At 39.0% G+C, this 16,949-nt stretch overlaps 1 protein-coding gene and 1 long non-coding RNA gene across 2 annotated transcripts; both read right to left on the bottom strand.

The window, feature by feature from the left end:
• Positions 1-234: 234 nt before the first annotated feature.
• foxn1 (forkhead box N1) lies at positions 235-8,347 on the bottom strand. The gene is made up of 7 exons (XM_078793020.1): positions 8,336-8,347; positions 8,090-8,176; positions 7,876-8,006; positions 5,828-5,924; positions 2,956-3,163; positions 1,691-2,068; positions 235-1,047 (listed from the first exon to the last, which is right to left on the bottom strand). The coding sequence occupies exons 1-7, from the start codon at positions 8,345-8,347 to the stop codon at positions 914-916; spliced, it is 1,047 nt and encodes a 348-aa protein (XP_078649146.1). The 3' UTR covers positions 235-913.
• A 406-nt stretch (positions 8,348-8,753) lies between these two features.
• Positions 8,754-13,564, bottom strand: LOC144899634 (uncharacterized). Its single transcript, XR_013627925.1, has 3 exons — positions 13,423-13,564; positions 10,321-10,456; positions 8,754-9,034 (listed from the first exon to the last, which is right to left on the bottom strand). It is a non-coding gene; the product is annotated as an uncharacterized LOC144899634 (long non-coding RNA).
• Between the last annotated feature and the right edge of the window lie 3,385 nt (positions 13,565-16,949).

The raw sequence follows: 16,949 nt of genomic DNA, 5'->3' as shown, positions 1-16,949 counted from the left end.
CACTAGTAGTGATATTTTTCTTGGTTTAGGTCACTAATTAAAAAAATGTAAGTCAGAAGTGCAGATTGGCAATAGTTTCCACAATACAGTATTGGGTCAAAATAGGATATTTATGAAAAATAAGGCAAAACCTGTACTTTATCGGAACGTCTTTAAGGTATTTCTTTTATTTCTTGACAGATAAAGAAGTGCAATTTAAATCTTTTCAAAATATAAATATAATTTTTAATCGGTTGTATAAACAGATGTGATTTTGTTGTAAAATAATATCATTAAATATCTTGAATACATGAGCTAACCAGCACATTAATGAATGAATCAAACAATAAATGTAAATGAACTGTCTGCTTTCATTTCCTGTCTCCGAACAGGAAGAGAGGGTTTCATCAGTTCCATAGAACAACAACAAGAAAGGAGTGAGCCCTTTTGTCAGTCATAGAGTCTCTTTGTTCCGGTGAGTGGAGGCAGGGCCGCTGGCACACAAACAGAGTGCCGAAAAGCGTAACATAGGAGAAATAAAATTATTATATCGCACCCCTACTAACTCTTTAGAAAATGTAGCCAATAAAAAATTACATCCCCTCAATATCCAGCTATACATAAGTCTTGATGATAAATTATATTTATATACTTTTCCCCAAAAGAAATTGTGATGTTGTTCACACTCGAGGTAACATTGATTTGAGGGATTCATGTACGTTTCATTCAAACCACAGTCATTTCTGAAGGGTCGGTAGAAGAAGAAGCAGAAGAAGAAGAAGAAGAAGTCTCTATGTTAAGGATGCGATGCAGCAAGTCAAAAGCACCAAATAGTCCAAATAAACTTCAGAATCTGATTCACTTGAAGAGCCTGATTGCATCCTCGTACTCCACTATACAATGACCAAACACAGCCACCGGTGAGGTAGCGGCGCTAACAGTAGGGCACGTCTACGTAGCTCGCCGAGACACAGGGCGCCTGCAGGACAGATGGGACGGTTGTCATCATGGGAAGTGTTGGCAGCTGTGATGTTAAACTGTCTTCTTGCAGCTCCTCCCACAGGTTACCTTGAAAACACAAAAGTGTACGGTAATAAACTGCAGTGAAGAATATTCAGATTAATACAGTAGAATCTCCTATAATGCGGAATGTTTTGTTTTTTTTTTACCATGTCTGGCATATTTAACATCTGTTGATATGTATCATAATATCAATATCACACATTCTCCTAACCTTCTGACTAAAACATCATTTTTTTGTAAATTTTGTTCATTTTTATATTCATATGGAGTAATTTGGCCCCGCAACTATACTTACTTTGCAGCTAGTTTGTGTTAAAATCCAAACAGAAGACGTTCAACGCGCTTCCCATGCTAATTAACGCGTGTGATGGCGTAGGACACGAAAGGTAATGATTGTTATCAGATATTCAAAATTCATGCATTTGCTCAGGTAGCAGAAATTGTGTATTTTGCAAACAACACATAAATAATGTAGGTATTTGCAGGTTTGGGGAACGTGTCATATATCATACATACAGTAGATACTGTGTGTACAGTACATCGCATATACTGTACTTATGGTAGATGCTGTGTCTACAGTACATAGCATATACTGTACTTATGGTAGATAGTAGATACTGTGTGTACAGTACATAGTATATACTGTACTTATGGTAGATATGGAAGTACATAGCTTGCCAGCGCCTACCTTGCAACTGCAGGTCAGTCAGACTGGGGTTGAGCACATCCACATCATAAGTGGCATCTCCGTCTAACAACAAGTCATGCAGGCTCTTTAGACCCACACTGAACTCGGCCTGTGGGGCGGCGCTGTAGGCTAGTGGAAGCTTCCCACTTGAATTAGAGTTTGGTTGGTCATCTGTGGATTGTTGACCGTGGGGTTGATGCAAGGAGAGGAAGGGCTGTGAAGGTGGATAATAAGTCTGTGAATACTGTGGACGGCGACTGGGTGCGCTGTGTGGTTGCTCCTGTGTTGCTTTGGTGCCATAAACATCTGCAGATCTGGTGTAGGATGGCATTGATCGCAACTTGTTGGGCCTCTCTCCAAGAAGACGATCGAGGTCCTCTGCAGAAAAGATAGCATGATTGGATTTGTGTTCTTTTCTTACCTGTCAAAATGGTAATGGTAATGGTAATGGTAATGGTAATGGTAATGGTAATGGTAATGGTAATGGTAATGGTTTATTTCATTTGAACATGCATCAGATTACAATTGAATGCATCCCATAATCAGTTCACAGTTCCACATGTCCAAAAGGAGTAGGAAGAAGCAAAGCTTATTAAATCTTACCCCTCCATCTGGTACTTTTACAATCAGTAACTGTTACATTTGTTCACTTCCTGCTTTCCTAATATAATAAAATATTAACTTTGCATTATTAATTTTTTTGTCACGTACCAAAGTACGAGATGATATGACTATACAATGACATAATGAGTACCATAGTAACTGTAAATTTAGTGACACATATATATATATATATATATATATATATATGCATGTATGTATAGCTTATTAAAGCTTATAGCTTATTAAATCATATCCTCTGTTACATTTGTTCACTTCCTGCTTTCCGAATATAATTTTTTTTTTTAAAACATAAAAAAAAAATGTAAAGTTTTTTTTACTTTATTTTACTTTTATTTAATTTTTTATCACATACGAGTACGAGTACAAAGTACGAGGTGATATGACCATCCAATGACATAATGGGTACCATAGTAAGTGTCAATATAGTGATATATATAGCACATCATGACTGGTTCAAGACTCTTCATCCTTGTATTTAGCAAACATCAACTGCTTGTATTGTTTCTTGAATTGGCTCATCGTTGTGCATTGTTTGAGTTCCTTACTCAATCCATTTCATAGTTTGATTCCACATACTGAAATGCTATGGCTTTTTAACGTAGTCCTAGCATATGAGTTTTTCAAATGTTTCTAGAAGTCACCTGGTCTTGCCATGCTCCTGCGAACAGTGATGGGATCTTTACGGCGCCACTTGTGGAGTTCCTCCTGCATCTTTTCCACTTTTGTGGGATTGAGAGCCCACAAACAACCTTTTCGGGAGGAGCTGCCATTTTTGCTCTCCACCTTCTCAAAACACTTGTTCAAGGAGAGGTTGTGTCGCACCGAGTTCTTCCATCCATCAGGGGCTGTCTGGAAAAATGGGGAGAACCATAATTGACTTATAGTGGGAATGTGTGGGAATGATTGTCACCCTGACATGGTCGCCCCTGGCCAAGCTGGGGCCCTAAACTGACATTAAAAGGGCTGCATGGCGGGCGAGTGGTTAGAGCGCGGTTCAATTCCACCCTCGCCCATCTCTGTGTGGAGTTTGCATGCGTGGGTTTTCTCCGGGTACTCCGGTTTCCTCCCACATTCCAAAAACATGCTAGGTTAATTGGCTACTCCAAATTGTCCATAGGTATGAATGTGAGTGTGAATGGTTTTTTGACTATATGTGCCCTGTGATTGGCTGGTGACCAGTCCACTCCAGCTGGGGTAGGCTCCAGCACCCCCTGCGACCCTTGTGAGGAAAAGCGGTAGAAAATGAATGAATGAATGAATGACATTAAAAGCTATGTTAGGGATTAAACCTGCACTCTCTTTCTTAAAGGGCAGCAGCTGTACCATTACACCAGCAGGAACGGACAGGTAAATGGCTTAAACCAATTATTGCAGCAGCGAGTGCAGTCTTAGATCACTTAGTCTTTTTTTTCTCTCCTGAGGCTTGGGATTAAACCTGCACTCTCTCTCTTAAAGGGCAGCAGCTATACCATTACACCAGCAGGAACGAACAGGTAAATGGCTTATGTCAATTATTGCAGCAACGAGTTACAGTCTTAGATCACTTAGTCTTTTTTTCTCGCCTGCCTCAGGCTGACATTTGCAAACAATGCGCAAAATGCTGCTTAGAATCATAATAATTTAACAATCACATTATCAAAGTTATTAGGTTCAAACCATAGTCACGGATTTTAGATCGGTGCATGTCATGTTTCATCTTAAAAGATTTATGCTCCTTATTAACTTCAGAATGATTATGAAGCACATGCAACTATTTTAATTGGAACTCTTTTCCCTGCAGGAAATATGAAAACATGTCATCGTCTGCCAAGACTACTATAGATATATACTGTCGAGTACATATCTATAGTATGCAGTTGCAGGTGTCCACTGGCCTGAACTGAACTGATATTAAGTATTTCAACGTATGTGCTAAAACTCCCAGACATGAAGAATACACCCGACAACCTGTTACTGAGCTTTCTCATTTTCTGGGCCTGCAGCTATTTGGAACACGGCCATTTAAGATGCAAAGTTCGCAGTAAATCTTTGAGCTCTTTCCATGTCTGAAACTGAAATGAGTTCTCAATCTGCAACAGGCTTTTTAAAAAGTCAGAAACTCTCATAACTTCCGGAAAAGGCCGTATGTTGTTTTTAACCGAGCCCTGCAACAACCCACTTATCCAACACACAAACAACCTTTATTAAAGCCTCCCAAAACAACCTTACCCAACGTCCCGAGTCTGTCTTTCAACCGTGAAATATCACTGCCTAAATCTCTCCAATGAGTCATGCATCATCATTACAGCACAAATGATTAGTGTCATGTGGAACATGGAGGCGGCAGATGATCTTTAAACTGCAAGAAAGCCTGGCTAAACCCGTATCCTGCAGAAAAACATTAGCTAATCAAATAAGAACAGTAGAATTCACGTGTTGGGTAATGCTTATATAAAGTCTTATAATCATCCCATCATCTTGCTCAGGGGTGGGTAAAATTTTGACTCGTGGGGGGCCAGGACATATATTTAACACACACACTATTTTATGCTTCTAATTAAGATCTAGATTAACAAGTCATCCTATTTAGTCATAATTACCAAAGCCTTAATACCTTACAGGCTGTCAATCATCAGTGGGCACTATTATCTCATTATTTATGACACAGCTACTTCTCGTTCAATTGGCAATTTTTGCCCATCAGACTGCTCAATGCCAAATAAGCCCCCTTATTTATTATTTATTATTTATTATTTATTATTTATTATTTATTATTTATTATTTATTATTTATTATTTATTATTTATTATTTATTATTTATTATTTATTATTTATTATTTATTATTTATTATTTATTATTTATTATTTATTATTTATTATTTATTATTTATTATTTATTATTTATTATTTATTATTACACGGGAGCCAGGCAACGACATTTCGTTGGCAATTTCACTGCTGTTAAATAAATAAATAAATATAGTAGAATAATAATTTAAATTATTTGTACAAATTACTGTTTACGCTGTACATTGTTCATATTTGATGTCATCTATTTATTGTCCTCATTATTTATTATTTATTATTTATTATTTATTATTTATTATTTATTATTTATTATTTATTATTTATTATTTATTATTTATTATTTATTATTTATTATTTATTATTTATTATTTATTATTACACGGGGGCCAGGCAGCGACATTTCGTTGGCAATTTCACTGCTGTGTTATTGTGCAATGACAATAAAGAAAGTCTATGTCTAAAAACAAATACTATTGAGAAAGTGGTATGTATTTATTCATCCGTACTGTACAGACTGAACTGATACTGAAAGCAGCAAAATGCAACAAAAAGCAAAGCAGTAAAGCGTATTGAAGCATCAAATAGCACGCCGAGTACGACAACCTCATACTGTACATGTTGGCATGTCTACAATGATATTGAAAGTCCACCCTGCCCCTCACCCGCCCCTGACGGGTCACCGCGCCACGACTTGAGAAGCAATGGTGTCGTGTGTACGTGTTGTACCTTAAAATAGGGGAAGTTTTCAGTCATGAAGCTGTAGATCTGACTGACAGGCAGACTTCCTGTTTTGCTATTCTTTAGGGCCATGAAGATGAGAATGCTGCAGGAAAAAAAGGAAAGGTTTCATTTGAAGTTTTCATAAGATTCCTCATGGAAAAGATGTGTGTTTCCACCACTTCACAAAGATAGCTTGGAGAAGAAAAAAAAAGCGGCCTTTGCTACACGTCTTAAAATAAAGACTGGAGCTCTGCCAGTTATCCTCCAGGCTAACCTAGCATGATGTAAACAAAATCAAATATGATTGCATCTTACTGTGTTGTATCAAAGAATGTAAAATCATATTGCATATTGTAGGGAACATACAGTGTAGTGGCTATTTGTGGCTATCTTAAACTATAATCAAAAGGTCACTGAAGGCACCACAGGTTGTGTTTTGTACGCAGGCAAAGTAATTCTCTATACAACCTTGTTCCGTTTCTTCTTATTTCTTTTTATTACCAAGCAAGCAAACAAAAAGAGAACAAAGTCTCCTGTTGCCTCTCTTGCTGTGGTACAAAAACCATAGGCCTGCCCCGGTGCATGCTGGTCCTGAGAGCACTGCCTACATAAATAGATTGCAGGTGCCCAGCGTGGTAGGGTGTTATCCAATGGAATAAACCCAAAATAAACTACTAATTAACCCCAAAGATAGATAGATAGATAGATAGATAGATAGATAGATAGATAGATAGATAGATAGATAGATAGATAGATAGATAGATAGATAGATAGATAGATAGATAGATAGATAGATAGATAGATAGATAGATAGATAGATAGATAGATAGATAGATAGATAGATAGATAGATAGATAGATAGATAGATAGATAGATAGATAGATAGATAGATAGATAGATAGATAGATAGATAGATAGATAGATAGATAGATAGATAGATAGATAGATAGATAGATAGATAGATAGATAGATAGATAGATAGATAGATAGATAGATAGATAGATAGATAGATAGATAGATAGATAGATAGATAGATAGATAGATAGATAGATAGATAGATAGATAGATAGATAGATAGATAGATAGATAGATAGATAGATAGATAGATAGATAGATAGATAGATAGATAGATAGATAGATAGATAGATAGATAGATAGATAGATAGATAGATAGATAGATAGATAGATAGATAGATAGATAGATAGATAGATAGATAGATAGATAGATAGATAGATAGATCGATAGATGGATAGATGGATGGATGGATGGATGGATGGATGGATGGATGGATGGATGGATGGGTGGGTGGGTGGGTGGGTGGATGGGTGGATGGATGGGTGGTTGGGTGGTTGGGTGGGTGGGTGGATGGGTGGGTGGGTGGATGGGTGGATGGGTGGATGGGTGGATGGGTGGATGGAAGGATGGATGGATGGATGGAAGGATGGAAGGATGGGTGGATGGGTGGTTGGGTGGATGGGTGGATGGGTGGAAGGATGAATGGATGAATGGGTGGATGGATGGATGGGTGGATGGGTGGATGGATGGATGGATGGATGGATGGGTGGATGGGTGGATGGGTGGATGGGTGGATGGGTGGTTGGGTGGATGGGTGGAAGGGTGGAAGGGTGGATGGGTGGATGGAAGGATGGAAGGATGGGTGGATGGGTGGATGGGTGGATGGGTGGTTGGGTGGATGGGTGGATGGGTGGATGGGTGGAAGGGTGGATGGGTGGATGGGTGGATGGAAGGATGGAAGGATGGGTGGATGGAAGGATGGAAGGATGGGTGGATGGGTGGTTGAGTGGATGGGTGGATGGGTGGATGGGTGGATGGGTGGATGGATGGATGGATGGATGGATGGAAGGAAGGAAGGAAGGATGGATGGATGGATGGATGGATGAATGGATGGAAGGATGGATGGATGGATGGATGGATGGATAGATAGATAGATGGATAATAAATGAACAGATATTATAAACCAAGGAACATACTACTAAATAGCTCCTCCATACAGTATTATGCTTGATGTATGGAGAAAGTGCATGTGTGTCACCTGTATGAGTAAATGGGCTTGGGAAAGAGGCTCTGTGAGGGGATCCTCTGATGAACATGAGAGGAGAAGCTCTGAAGAGAATGGACTGGCCTGTTTGGATGCTCCTCAGGTGTGTACAACCTAGATGTCACCTGCACAAAACATACAGTATGAACCACTGATATCCATCACTTTGTTTGTGTGAGCTTCTTCCACCTGGAAGCTGGTATCTAACCTCATGGACTGAAGTGAAGGATCGACCGCCCAGGGATGGGGAACAAGGACTCTCAGCGGGGGCGGCTGGTCGGTCTGGGTAGGAATACTTTGGAAATATCAAGGAAATGTCACTACTTCTGTGCAATACATTTGGAACCTGTATTGAATGTTTATTTTGCAAGCATCCAAAGCCACAATGTGTGGTACCATCACACTAAAGCCACTGTGCAGCCTTGGATTGCAGTTTTCTGTCGATGGAAATTACTTGATGCGTCATAACTCGGTAGATGAAGAATGAAAACGCATGCTGGGCCAGTAGTTGGTGATGTCACTTTATTCATTCATTCATTTTCTACCGCTTATCCTCACGAGGATTCCACCCTCGGCCATCTCTGTGTGGAGTTTGCATGTTCTCCCCGTGCATGCGTGGGTTTACTTTTCTCCAGGTACTCCGGTTTCCTCCCACATTCCAAAAACATGCTAGGTTAATTAGCGACTCCAAATTGTCCATAGGTATGAATGTGAGTGTGAATGGTTGTTTGTCTATATGTGCCCTGTGATTGGCTGGCAACCAGTCCAGGGTGTACCCCGCCTCTTGCAACATCCTCGTAAAGAGAGATAAAACTTTAGTCACCTGATTGCCGTCGCATTGTTCCCACGGCGTTGACACGTCGCTGCTCGAGCTGTTCGGAAGACAGCATGTTTGAGTCCCGCACGCCTCGAACAGGCCGCTGAAGGGAGACGAGGCATGTTGAAGACAAACTGGGTTTGCCGCCGCTGCCTCGCTGAAGCGTCGTTGATACGGGTGGAAACGAGAGGCTTCAACCAGGCCGTGTCCTGAAACTGAAGTGAGGGTCCCGTCCACGCTGTGCCTCCTGTTTACGGGGACGGTCCTGGTGCTGGTCCTTGAGCTGAAGGTGGTTCTGGATTGCAGGGTGAAGCAGATATCACTGCCGTCTTTTATCTGTGGACATGCAGTACTTCAGTACTTCAATTAGAATTGCAATTATATAAGAAATATGAAAGCTAAACTCCTCCAAAGTTGAGGTTTAAAACTCCGGTCAAGCATCAAAACACATGTTGACAGAAGGATTATCTGTTCATGTTTCACTTTCTCTTTGTTTTTGTTTATTTTTTGCAACACTTTCTTGAGAAGAACCGGACTCCCAGGACAGCATACACCCAAACCTTGATAGTCGACAAAAGTTTTCGCCCAAATGGTCTCTATTCTCCTACAATATTGAGCAAAACAAACGTATTCCAGTGCTGACTCACTGTCCATACATTTATTCTATTGCGTGCTAAATAACCCGCCATGGGGCCAAAAAAAAAAAATGTTGTGAGTGCCATAAATTTAGTAAAGAAGGTGAGGAACAAGTCTTCAATAAAGGTACAAATGATGTTTATCAATGTCATTGATCATTTATAGTTTTGTTATAGCATTGTTTCCTGCATTCATTCATTCATTTTCTACCGCTTATCTTCACAAGGGTCGCGGGGGTGTTGGAGCCTATCCCAACTGTCACCCTGGACTGGTGGCCAGCCAATCACAGGGCACATATAGACAAACAACCATTCACACTCACATTCATACCTATGGACAATTTGGAGTCGCTAATTAACCTAGCATGTTTTTGGAATGTGGGAGGAAACCGGAGTACCCGGAGAAAACCCACACATGCACGGGGAGAACATGCAAACTCCACACAGAGATGGCCGAGCGTGGAATTGAACCCTGGGTGTGAGGTCTGTGTGCTAACCACTCGACCTCCGTGCAGCCTGTTTTCTGCATTTAAAACTATAATTGTTATCTATAATTAAAAATTGTTAATATTTTGAGAGGGTGGCACGGCGTACGAGTGGTTAGCGCGTAGACCTCACAGCTAAGAGACCAGGGTTCAATTCCACCCTCGGCCATCTTTGTGTGGAGTTGTCCTCCCCGTGCATGTGTGGGTTTTCTCCGGGTACTCCGGTTTCCTCCCACATTCCAAAAACATGCTAGGTTAATTGGAGCCTATCCCAGCTGTCTTCGGGCGAGAGGCGGGGTACACCCTGGACTGGTGGCCAGCCAATCACAGGGCACATATAGACAAACAACCATTCACACTCACATTCATACCTATGGACAATTTGGAGTCGCCAATTAACCTAGCATGTTTTTGGAATGTGGGAGGAAACCGGAGAAATGTTTCCTTTGTTTTCTCAGGGAAAAATCATGTCAGAATCCAACAAACCAATCATCCTCAGTACCTGTGATTCTTCCACCTTATGTCGGGTGGAAGTCCCAAGGGGCTCACATGTGAGTGATTTGGCCTGGAGGGTGGATGCTTTACACTCTCTGGGTGAAAAGGACGGAGAGTCTGACATTCTGCACCAGGCGCTGCTCCTGAAATAAAAACATTGGCATTGCATCAACTTTAAAGCCACGGTTTGCTTATCTTGCTATCGGTGTGTTAAACCGGGAATGATAAGAGGTGACACAACCATCCGTGTGTTTTGACAAAGCATTTCTCGTCATGAAATGCAGCCAGGCGTGGAGAAGGCATTGGGTACATGTTCCAGAATGTGTATATAATATGCATTTAGTGGGAGCGGGTGTTCTTTTCACTGCCGGTAACTGAAGTTGTACAGGTGGGGCTTAGCGTGGAGTAAAAAGTGGACGGACGTGTTATCTGATCCCAGACTGGAGACACGTGGTCCATCCAGGTAACCTCACCCCTCACACGAAGCAAGCCCATTAAAAGTGGCAACAAACCATCATGTGATGCCAAATAATGCTGAGGCAGGCACAATGAAAGCGCTTTCTGTTCTCATTGCAGCAAGAGGTCAAAGTTCAAGCGGAGAAAGAAAGAAAAGTGAAACTAAAATAATAAACATAGCGTTGAACTAATAACGCTGACAGATTTAATACTGATCCAGAGTCAGCCTCAGCTGACTCGGAGCATCACCGACTCCACCCTGGGCTGCTTGCCAGTCAATCACAGGACTCATATAGTGGAGACACACATAGGAAAAGCACAATAAGCTGGTGTGTGCACACCCTATAATTAATACTTCAAGTGTCTATTATTCTTGGTGACAGCAGTCCGTCGTATTTGGGTAGGAGCCTATCAGCAAGGCACATCTTGACTCTATTCCAGGGGTCTCAAACTCAATTTACTTGGGGGCCACTGGAGCTCGGGTCTGGGTGACGCTGGGTCGCATCAGGTTTTCCAAAAAAAACACAAACAAAACTCATTTATTAAAAACAAAAAAATTAAAAAAAACTTCGCTTTGAAAAGCTCTGATAAAACATTCCACTGTTTTTATTTTTCTACACAAAATAAGATGAAAAATAAATAAACAAATCAAGAATAAAGAAAATCAATCAGTAATAAATAAATATAATAATAATAATAAAACGGCAAATAATAAAAACTTAAGAAACCACATATAGTTGGTGGGTAGACAAATTATTTTTTTCAGATTAAAATGAACAAAGCATTATTAGAGCCCTGTAGACATGACAAAACACGACTATAGTCACATTTATACTTTTTATTTACAACATATTGCGCAACTGCAGGGTCTTGAGACACATGCTAACTCCCAAACTAGAAAGCTAGCGACCTAAACGGTAGCCTTCAAGTTATTTCCTTTAAACTTAAATAGCCAAAAACTTACCACTTCCACATGGATAGGGAGGATAATTATTACCAGTTATTTAACCTTTAACATGAACATGAATCAAACGTAATAATTATTTCTGGGTACATGATACCATACAGCATCCATATCAAACTTACGTGGGCCGCACTAACATTAAACTTTCATATCAAGGCGGGGGCCTCAAACTAGTGCCCACGGGACGCGTGTTTGAGACCCCTGCTCTATTCCGCGAAAAGCCTTTTAACTCAGACTGAAAGTTGGTCTGTTGAGGTTTGGTTGATAGGAGAACAAAACACTGGGGTGCATTTTAACAGTCTGTAATCCCACCCTTTGTAGAATTCCATTAGTTTACTGCACAATTCATATTAACATTAATTTCATATTAATACCCCTCCTCTTGGAAAAGAATCAGCTTTACATGAAACGGAATCTTTATAGGGAAAGGAACGGTACAGTATGTGGAGTTGAACTTAAACCATTTGCATCACAATAAGTCTGTAGTTGGGAACTCCTCAGATAATGACAATAATGAATAAGTTATTATGTGTAATGAAAGAAAATTATATGGTATGGTAACAAGTATGCATGAAGTAACATGATGTAGTTTAATAACTATAATAATGAGAATTATTGATTAAAAATAATATCAAAATAATACAAAATAATTTTGTAAGACTTTTGTATATTTTATTTTTTATTATTTGTGTCATAATACAAATAAAAAATATATAATAACAAAAAATATTTATTTTTGCACACCTTTTTGAATCCAAAAGTTTTACACATTAGCTCATTATTATTTTATTTACAACAGTTTTTTAAATGAAAATGACATCAGTGGAATAGTTCCATTATTTCTTAATATGATTTTTTTCATTATAATAAAATAATTCATTTTTTTTACATTTTCTTGTCCTCAGTAGGGTAGCGATACAATGCTGGAGCCTATCCCAGCTAACTTCGGACAATAGGTCTTGGTCGCCAGCCAAGAATGAATGAATAATTCATTTGTAGTATTGTAAATAGTATTGTTATAAAATAAGATTAAATAAAATAAATAATTATAAAACACATTATAATATTTTTTTGTATTTTAATATAGTAAATTAATTTAAAAAATACTATTAAGAAAACCTGAGTCATAATGATGATGTAAAATGATGAGATCATTTTTGGATAGTCCTCTATAAAAGGGGTACCATACATATGAATATGTTGTTGTTTTGGGTTTAATACATTGATATAAATCAAAGTGTTCAGTGATTATGACAACAAGATGGTACTGCATAGTTAAGGAAAAATTGTACTTTTAATTATTTTGTTTACCTTTTTTTTTTTGCAGAAGCAGAGAAAGTCAGTTATTTGGTGTCTAGTCAATTTGACATGAGAAGACCACAGCTTTCGGCCATATTTGGTGACACGGATGCTACCCTGTGTCTCACTATTATTATTAAAGTAATAATTAAATGATAATGATTAAACACTTTCAAAAGGTTATTAAGCATTCAGTGTAATTATTCAAATTACGGACAATAACAAAGTAGAAGTATTAGAATGAGTGATCATTAAAGGGCAAGTAAAGAGAAGGCGTGCTCGAGCACCGCTGATACTGGTAAGTAAACACTCAACAGCACATAAGGTGATCACACAATCACGACATGCCCGAAAGAGCGTCACAAAGCACAATTCCAATCGGAAACTCACCCAAAATATGAACTCAGTGACCCTTTTTTCTGGCTTTACGGTTTCAAACCTCAACACATCCTTGAATCAGTTTCTCCTTCTTAGACGTGCGCTTCTGTGTTCAGATTTCTCCAAATGTGAATTGAAGCAGTTGATGGGCCGGTTTCAGATTTGACTGCACGGAATATCATCCTCATTCCGTGTGTGTGTGTGTATGTGTGTGTGTGTGTGTGTGTGTGTGTGTGTGTGACTGTGGCACTCGTCCAAGCAAAGACAGGAATGAGATAGAGAATAAGAAGAGAATACAACCTGCTGCGACAGGTTCTGATGGATGTAATAGTGCACACACTGGCGAGGCTTCCATCATTGTGTTGAATAGGATATAAGATACACGGAACAGTAGGATCACACGCAGCCAATGGGCGCTTTGTTGGTTTTTGGGTCCTACTGCAAAAACACCAGTCAAAGATCATCTATACTTTCTAGTTTTGTCAGTAATTACATAGAATTTATGTCAATGTGCATCTATTTTGGGCCAAAGACAGTTGAATATCTACGCTGGGAGTATGCAAATATGCAGTTGGACTTCTTAGTATTAGTTTCCCAATATGACTTTAGGAGTTCCATTGTACTCCCACACAAATAATCGACCTCGAACACACCGTGCCCTCGGCAGAACGACTTAAGAGAGACTAAAGGATTTAATGACACGTTGAATAAACGCTTGTGTTATTGAGGGAAGTCTCCTGCCCGTGGCTATTTTCTGCCAAATATTTCAAGACGGGGTGTAATGTGGGAAATGTCAGTGAAAGTGTCATTGTGTTCATACAGCGTTCACATATTAATAATAATTGCCCCATTTCACAAGTCTTTAAAGATTTTGCAAAAAATGTTGCTACAGGGTGTCTTTGTTTTCATGCATGTGTTTTTTGATATGTTATTTAAATATTCGCAAGAGGAGTTTATGGGCAAAAAAAAGGCAAAGGATTTGAATGAGAGATAATATAGTGAAATCGAGGTTTTGTAAGATTCGGTTTTCACCCTCGGTTTTCATACACTTTCTTGGTTATTGTACGGCATTGCATGTAACAAACTAGTTTTACTGCATTGTTCTGTGAAACTGGATGAGACCCCAAACAAAGCTTTCTATGCATTGCTGACTAACTGTCCGTGCCTTTTATACTCTAAATAACCCGCCATGGGGCCAAAGATAGTTGTAAACAGTGCAAGCGCTTTGAGAAAGAAGAAAAACACTATTGAGTTTGATCTCTCCAGTGCATCTCGAATAGTTGGGGGCGGGGGGGGTGATAGGCGTTCATTTTCAATGCAGACCTACCAACATGTACACATTTCTAGTACTCAACATGTACTAATTTGACTCTTTTAATATGCTTGTATGCTCACGATGTTGTTGCATTTTCCTGAGTGGGGGGGTGAAAGGCGTTCATTTTAATTTGAGGTGGGGGGGGTGAAAGGCAAGGCGTTCATTTCAACGTAGACCTACCAACATGTACACATTTTTAGTAGTCAACATGTATTAATTTGACTCTTTAATATGCTTGTATGCTCTCCATATTGTTGCATTTTCCGGGGGGGGGGGGGCAAAAAATGACATGAAAATAATTGTACAGGAAGTCCACATCAAAGATAATCCATCCATTTATCATTTATAATTATTTTGCATATAATTTTGCATAATTATTTTGCAAAGTAGGATACCTTATCAATAAATTGAATATTTTCATAGAACACAGAGTCTGGTTACAACCTTCTAAAGACAGATTTTAATCAGTTTTTAATTAGTCATCTTTATACTTGTATTTCCTAATATATACTTTACTTGCTTTTGTTTATTATGCTGATTTTCGGCTCCTGTATTGATTGTGGACCAGAAAGCTTTCTAGAGCTTCCAGATTCTGCACCTATTCTCACGGCATCCAATTGATGGCAACTGGTCAACAGGTTGGTCAGCAGGCTTCACCAATTCATGCTCAAACACTAGGTAGGACAGCTTGGTGTGAGATCCAAGGAGGAGGCAGGTCCAGACAGGAACGGTTGGCTTTTTAGTGGTGTCAAATGATTGCCGATCAGCCTGATAAATTGTTAAAAATGCCATTTTAGACATTAAACGGTGCTTTGAACTTGGACTTGAAAATGTCAACCTGGACCTGTCTTGTCTTGTCTTGGACGTTTTATACTTCAGACTTGATTCGAGACTTGCAAAACCCTGACTGATGCTTACAATTATGGAACAATTGAATAACAATGTTTGATGATGCTGATGATGAGTACAATTTAGACTTAGAAATGGAACTCTATATTTTATGTCATCACAAACATGTCTGGGTGTCTTTTCATGAAAGTATTCACAGTACCCCCCCCCATCACCCCCCCAGGCCAGATAGTGTATACTTGTCTTTTTGGCTGAGGGAGAATCGGGCTTATAAGAATTTTTCAATTACTTTCCTGTCCTAAGGGTATGTACTTGATGATAAAGACACAGCTGTCTACTCAAATGACGGTATGGTGTTCTTCTCATAGTCACCACGTCAGATAGATATATATATAATAGATTTCATTGACAAATTCTTATTTACTTCGAGTTATACAGGTCAAAAATTACACAAGAGAAAATGATGGAAAAGATGTGGTCTTACCTCAAATAACACACTTCCATTGCATCACTGATGTCACTCAGTCATCACCAGAAGGAGAATGACCTCCAAGATGAATCAAAGCTCTTTCAATTTCAGAACTATATTCTCATTTTGACCCCTGTATGATATTTGAACCCCACCCCCCCCTTGCATGTAGCAGCTCCATTGCCAAGGATGTCAATGAAATGATCCCAATCACTATATTCCATACCTAATTCCCATCCAATCAGTTTGTCTCCCATATTGACCTCTCTGAAGAGATTTACAAACTGACCAATGGCTCTTTTTAAACCAGTCCGAAAACTCTTGATCATAATCCTCAGGTTCCAGGTTTGGTTTTTGAGCTCAGCCAGAATTCATACGTGTGAGGATTCCTCTCTTACAACAAATATTTATTGTTTTGGAAACATAACAGACATGCAAACAAAAAAATGTTACAATCAACTTAGTCAGGACCACATTCCTCAAAATAGCAATTGTGTATATTGTCCCATACAGTCAAGTTGAGGGCCTCCGTAGATTATGGAACATACATACAGTAAACCCTCGTTTATCACTGTTAATTGCTTCCGACCGAGATATATGAATCAATATTTTTGTACTTACAAGCATCAAAAACATGTTGAAAACATTCTAAATACGCCATTTGACATTATTAGACATCCCATAATCACCAACAATAATAAACATAATACTCTACTGTATTGTAAGAGAAATGATGATGTCATTCCAATAAATAATATTAAAAGTAGCTCCAATAACTCCCCAATTAGGCGAGATTACCCATATTGTGTTGGTGTTGCTGGGCTAATGTGAGCAAATCAAGCGCTCCTTTATGCTCATTATATATAAACAATCATGGCATTGATCGTTCGGGGCTTATTTTCCCTA

Source organism: Doryrhamphus excisus, linkage group LG8 (genome assembly GCF_037039965.1).
Source record: "Doryrhamphus excisus strain RoL-2023G ecotype Guam linkage group LG8, RoL_Dexc_Guam_v1.1, whole genome shotgun sequence".
Taxonomy (NCBI): domain Eukaryota; kingdom Metazoa; phylum Chordata; class Actinopteri; order Syngnathiformes; family Syngnathidae; genus Doryrhamphus; species Doryrhamphus excisus.
This window is presented reverse-complemented; position numbering and strand designations above follow the sequence as displayed.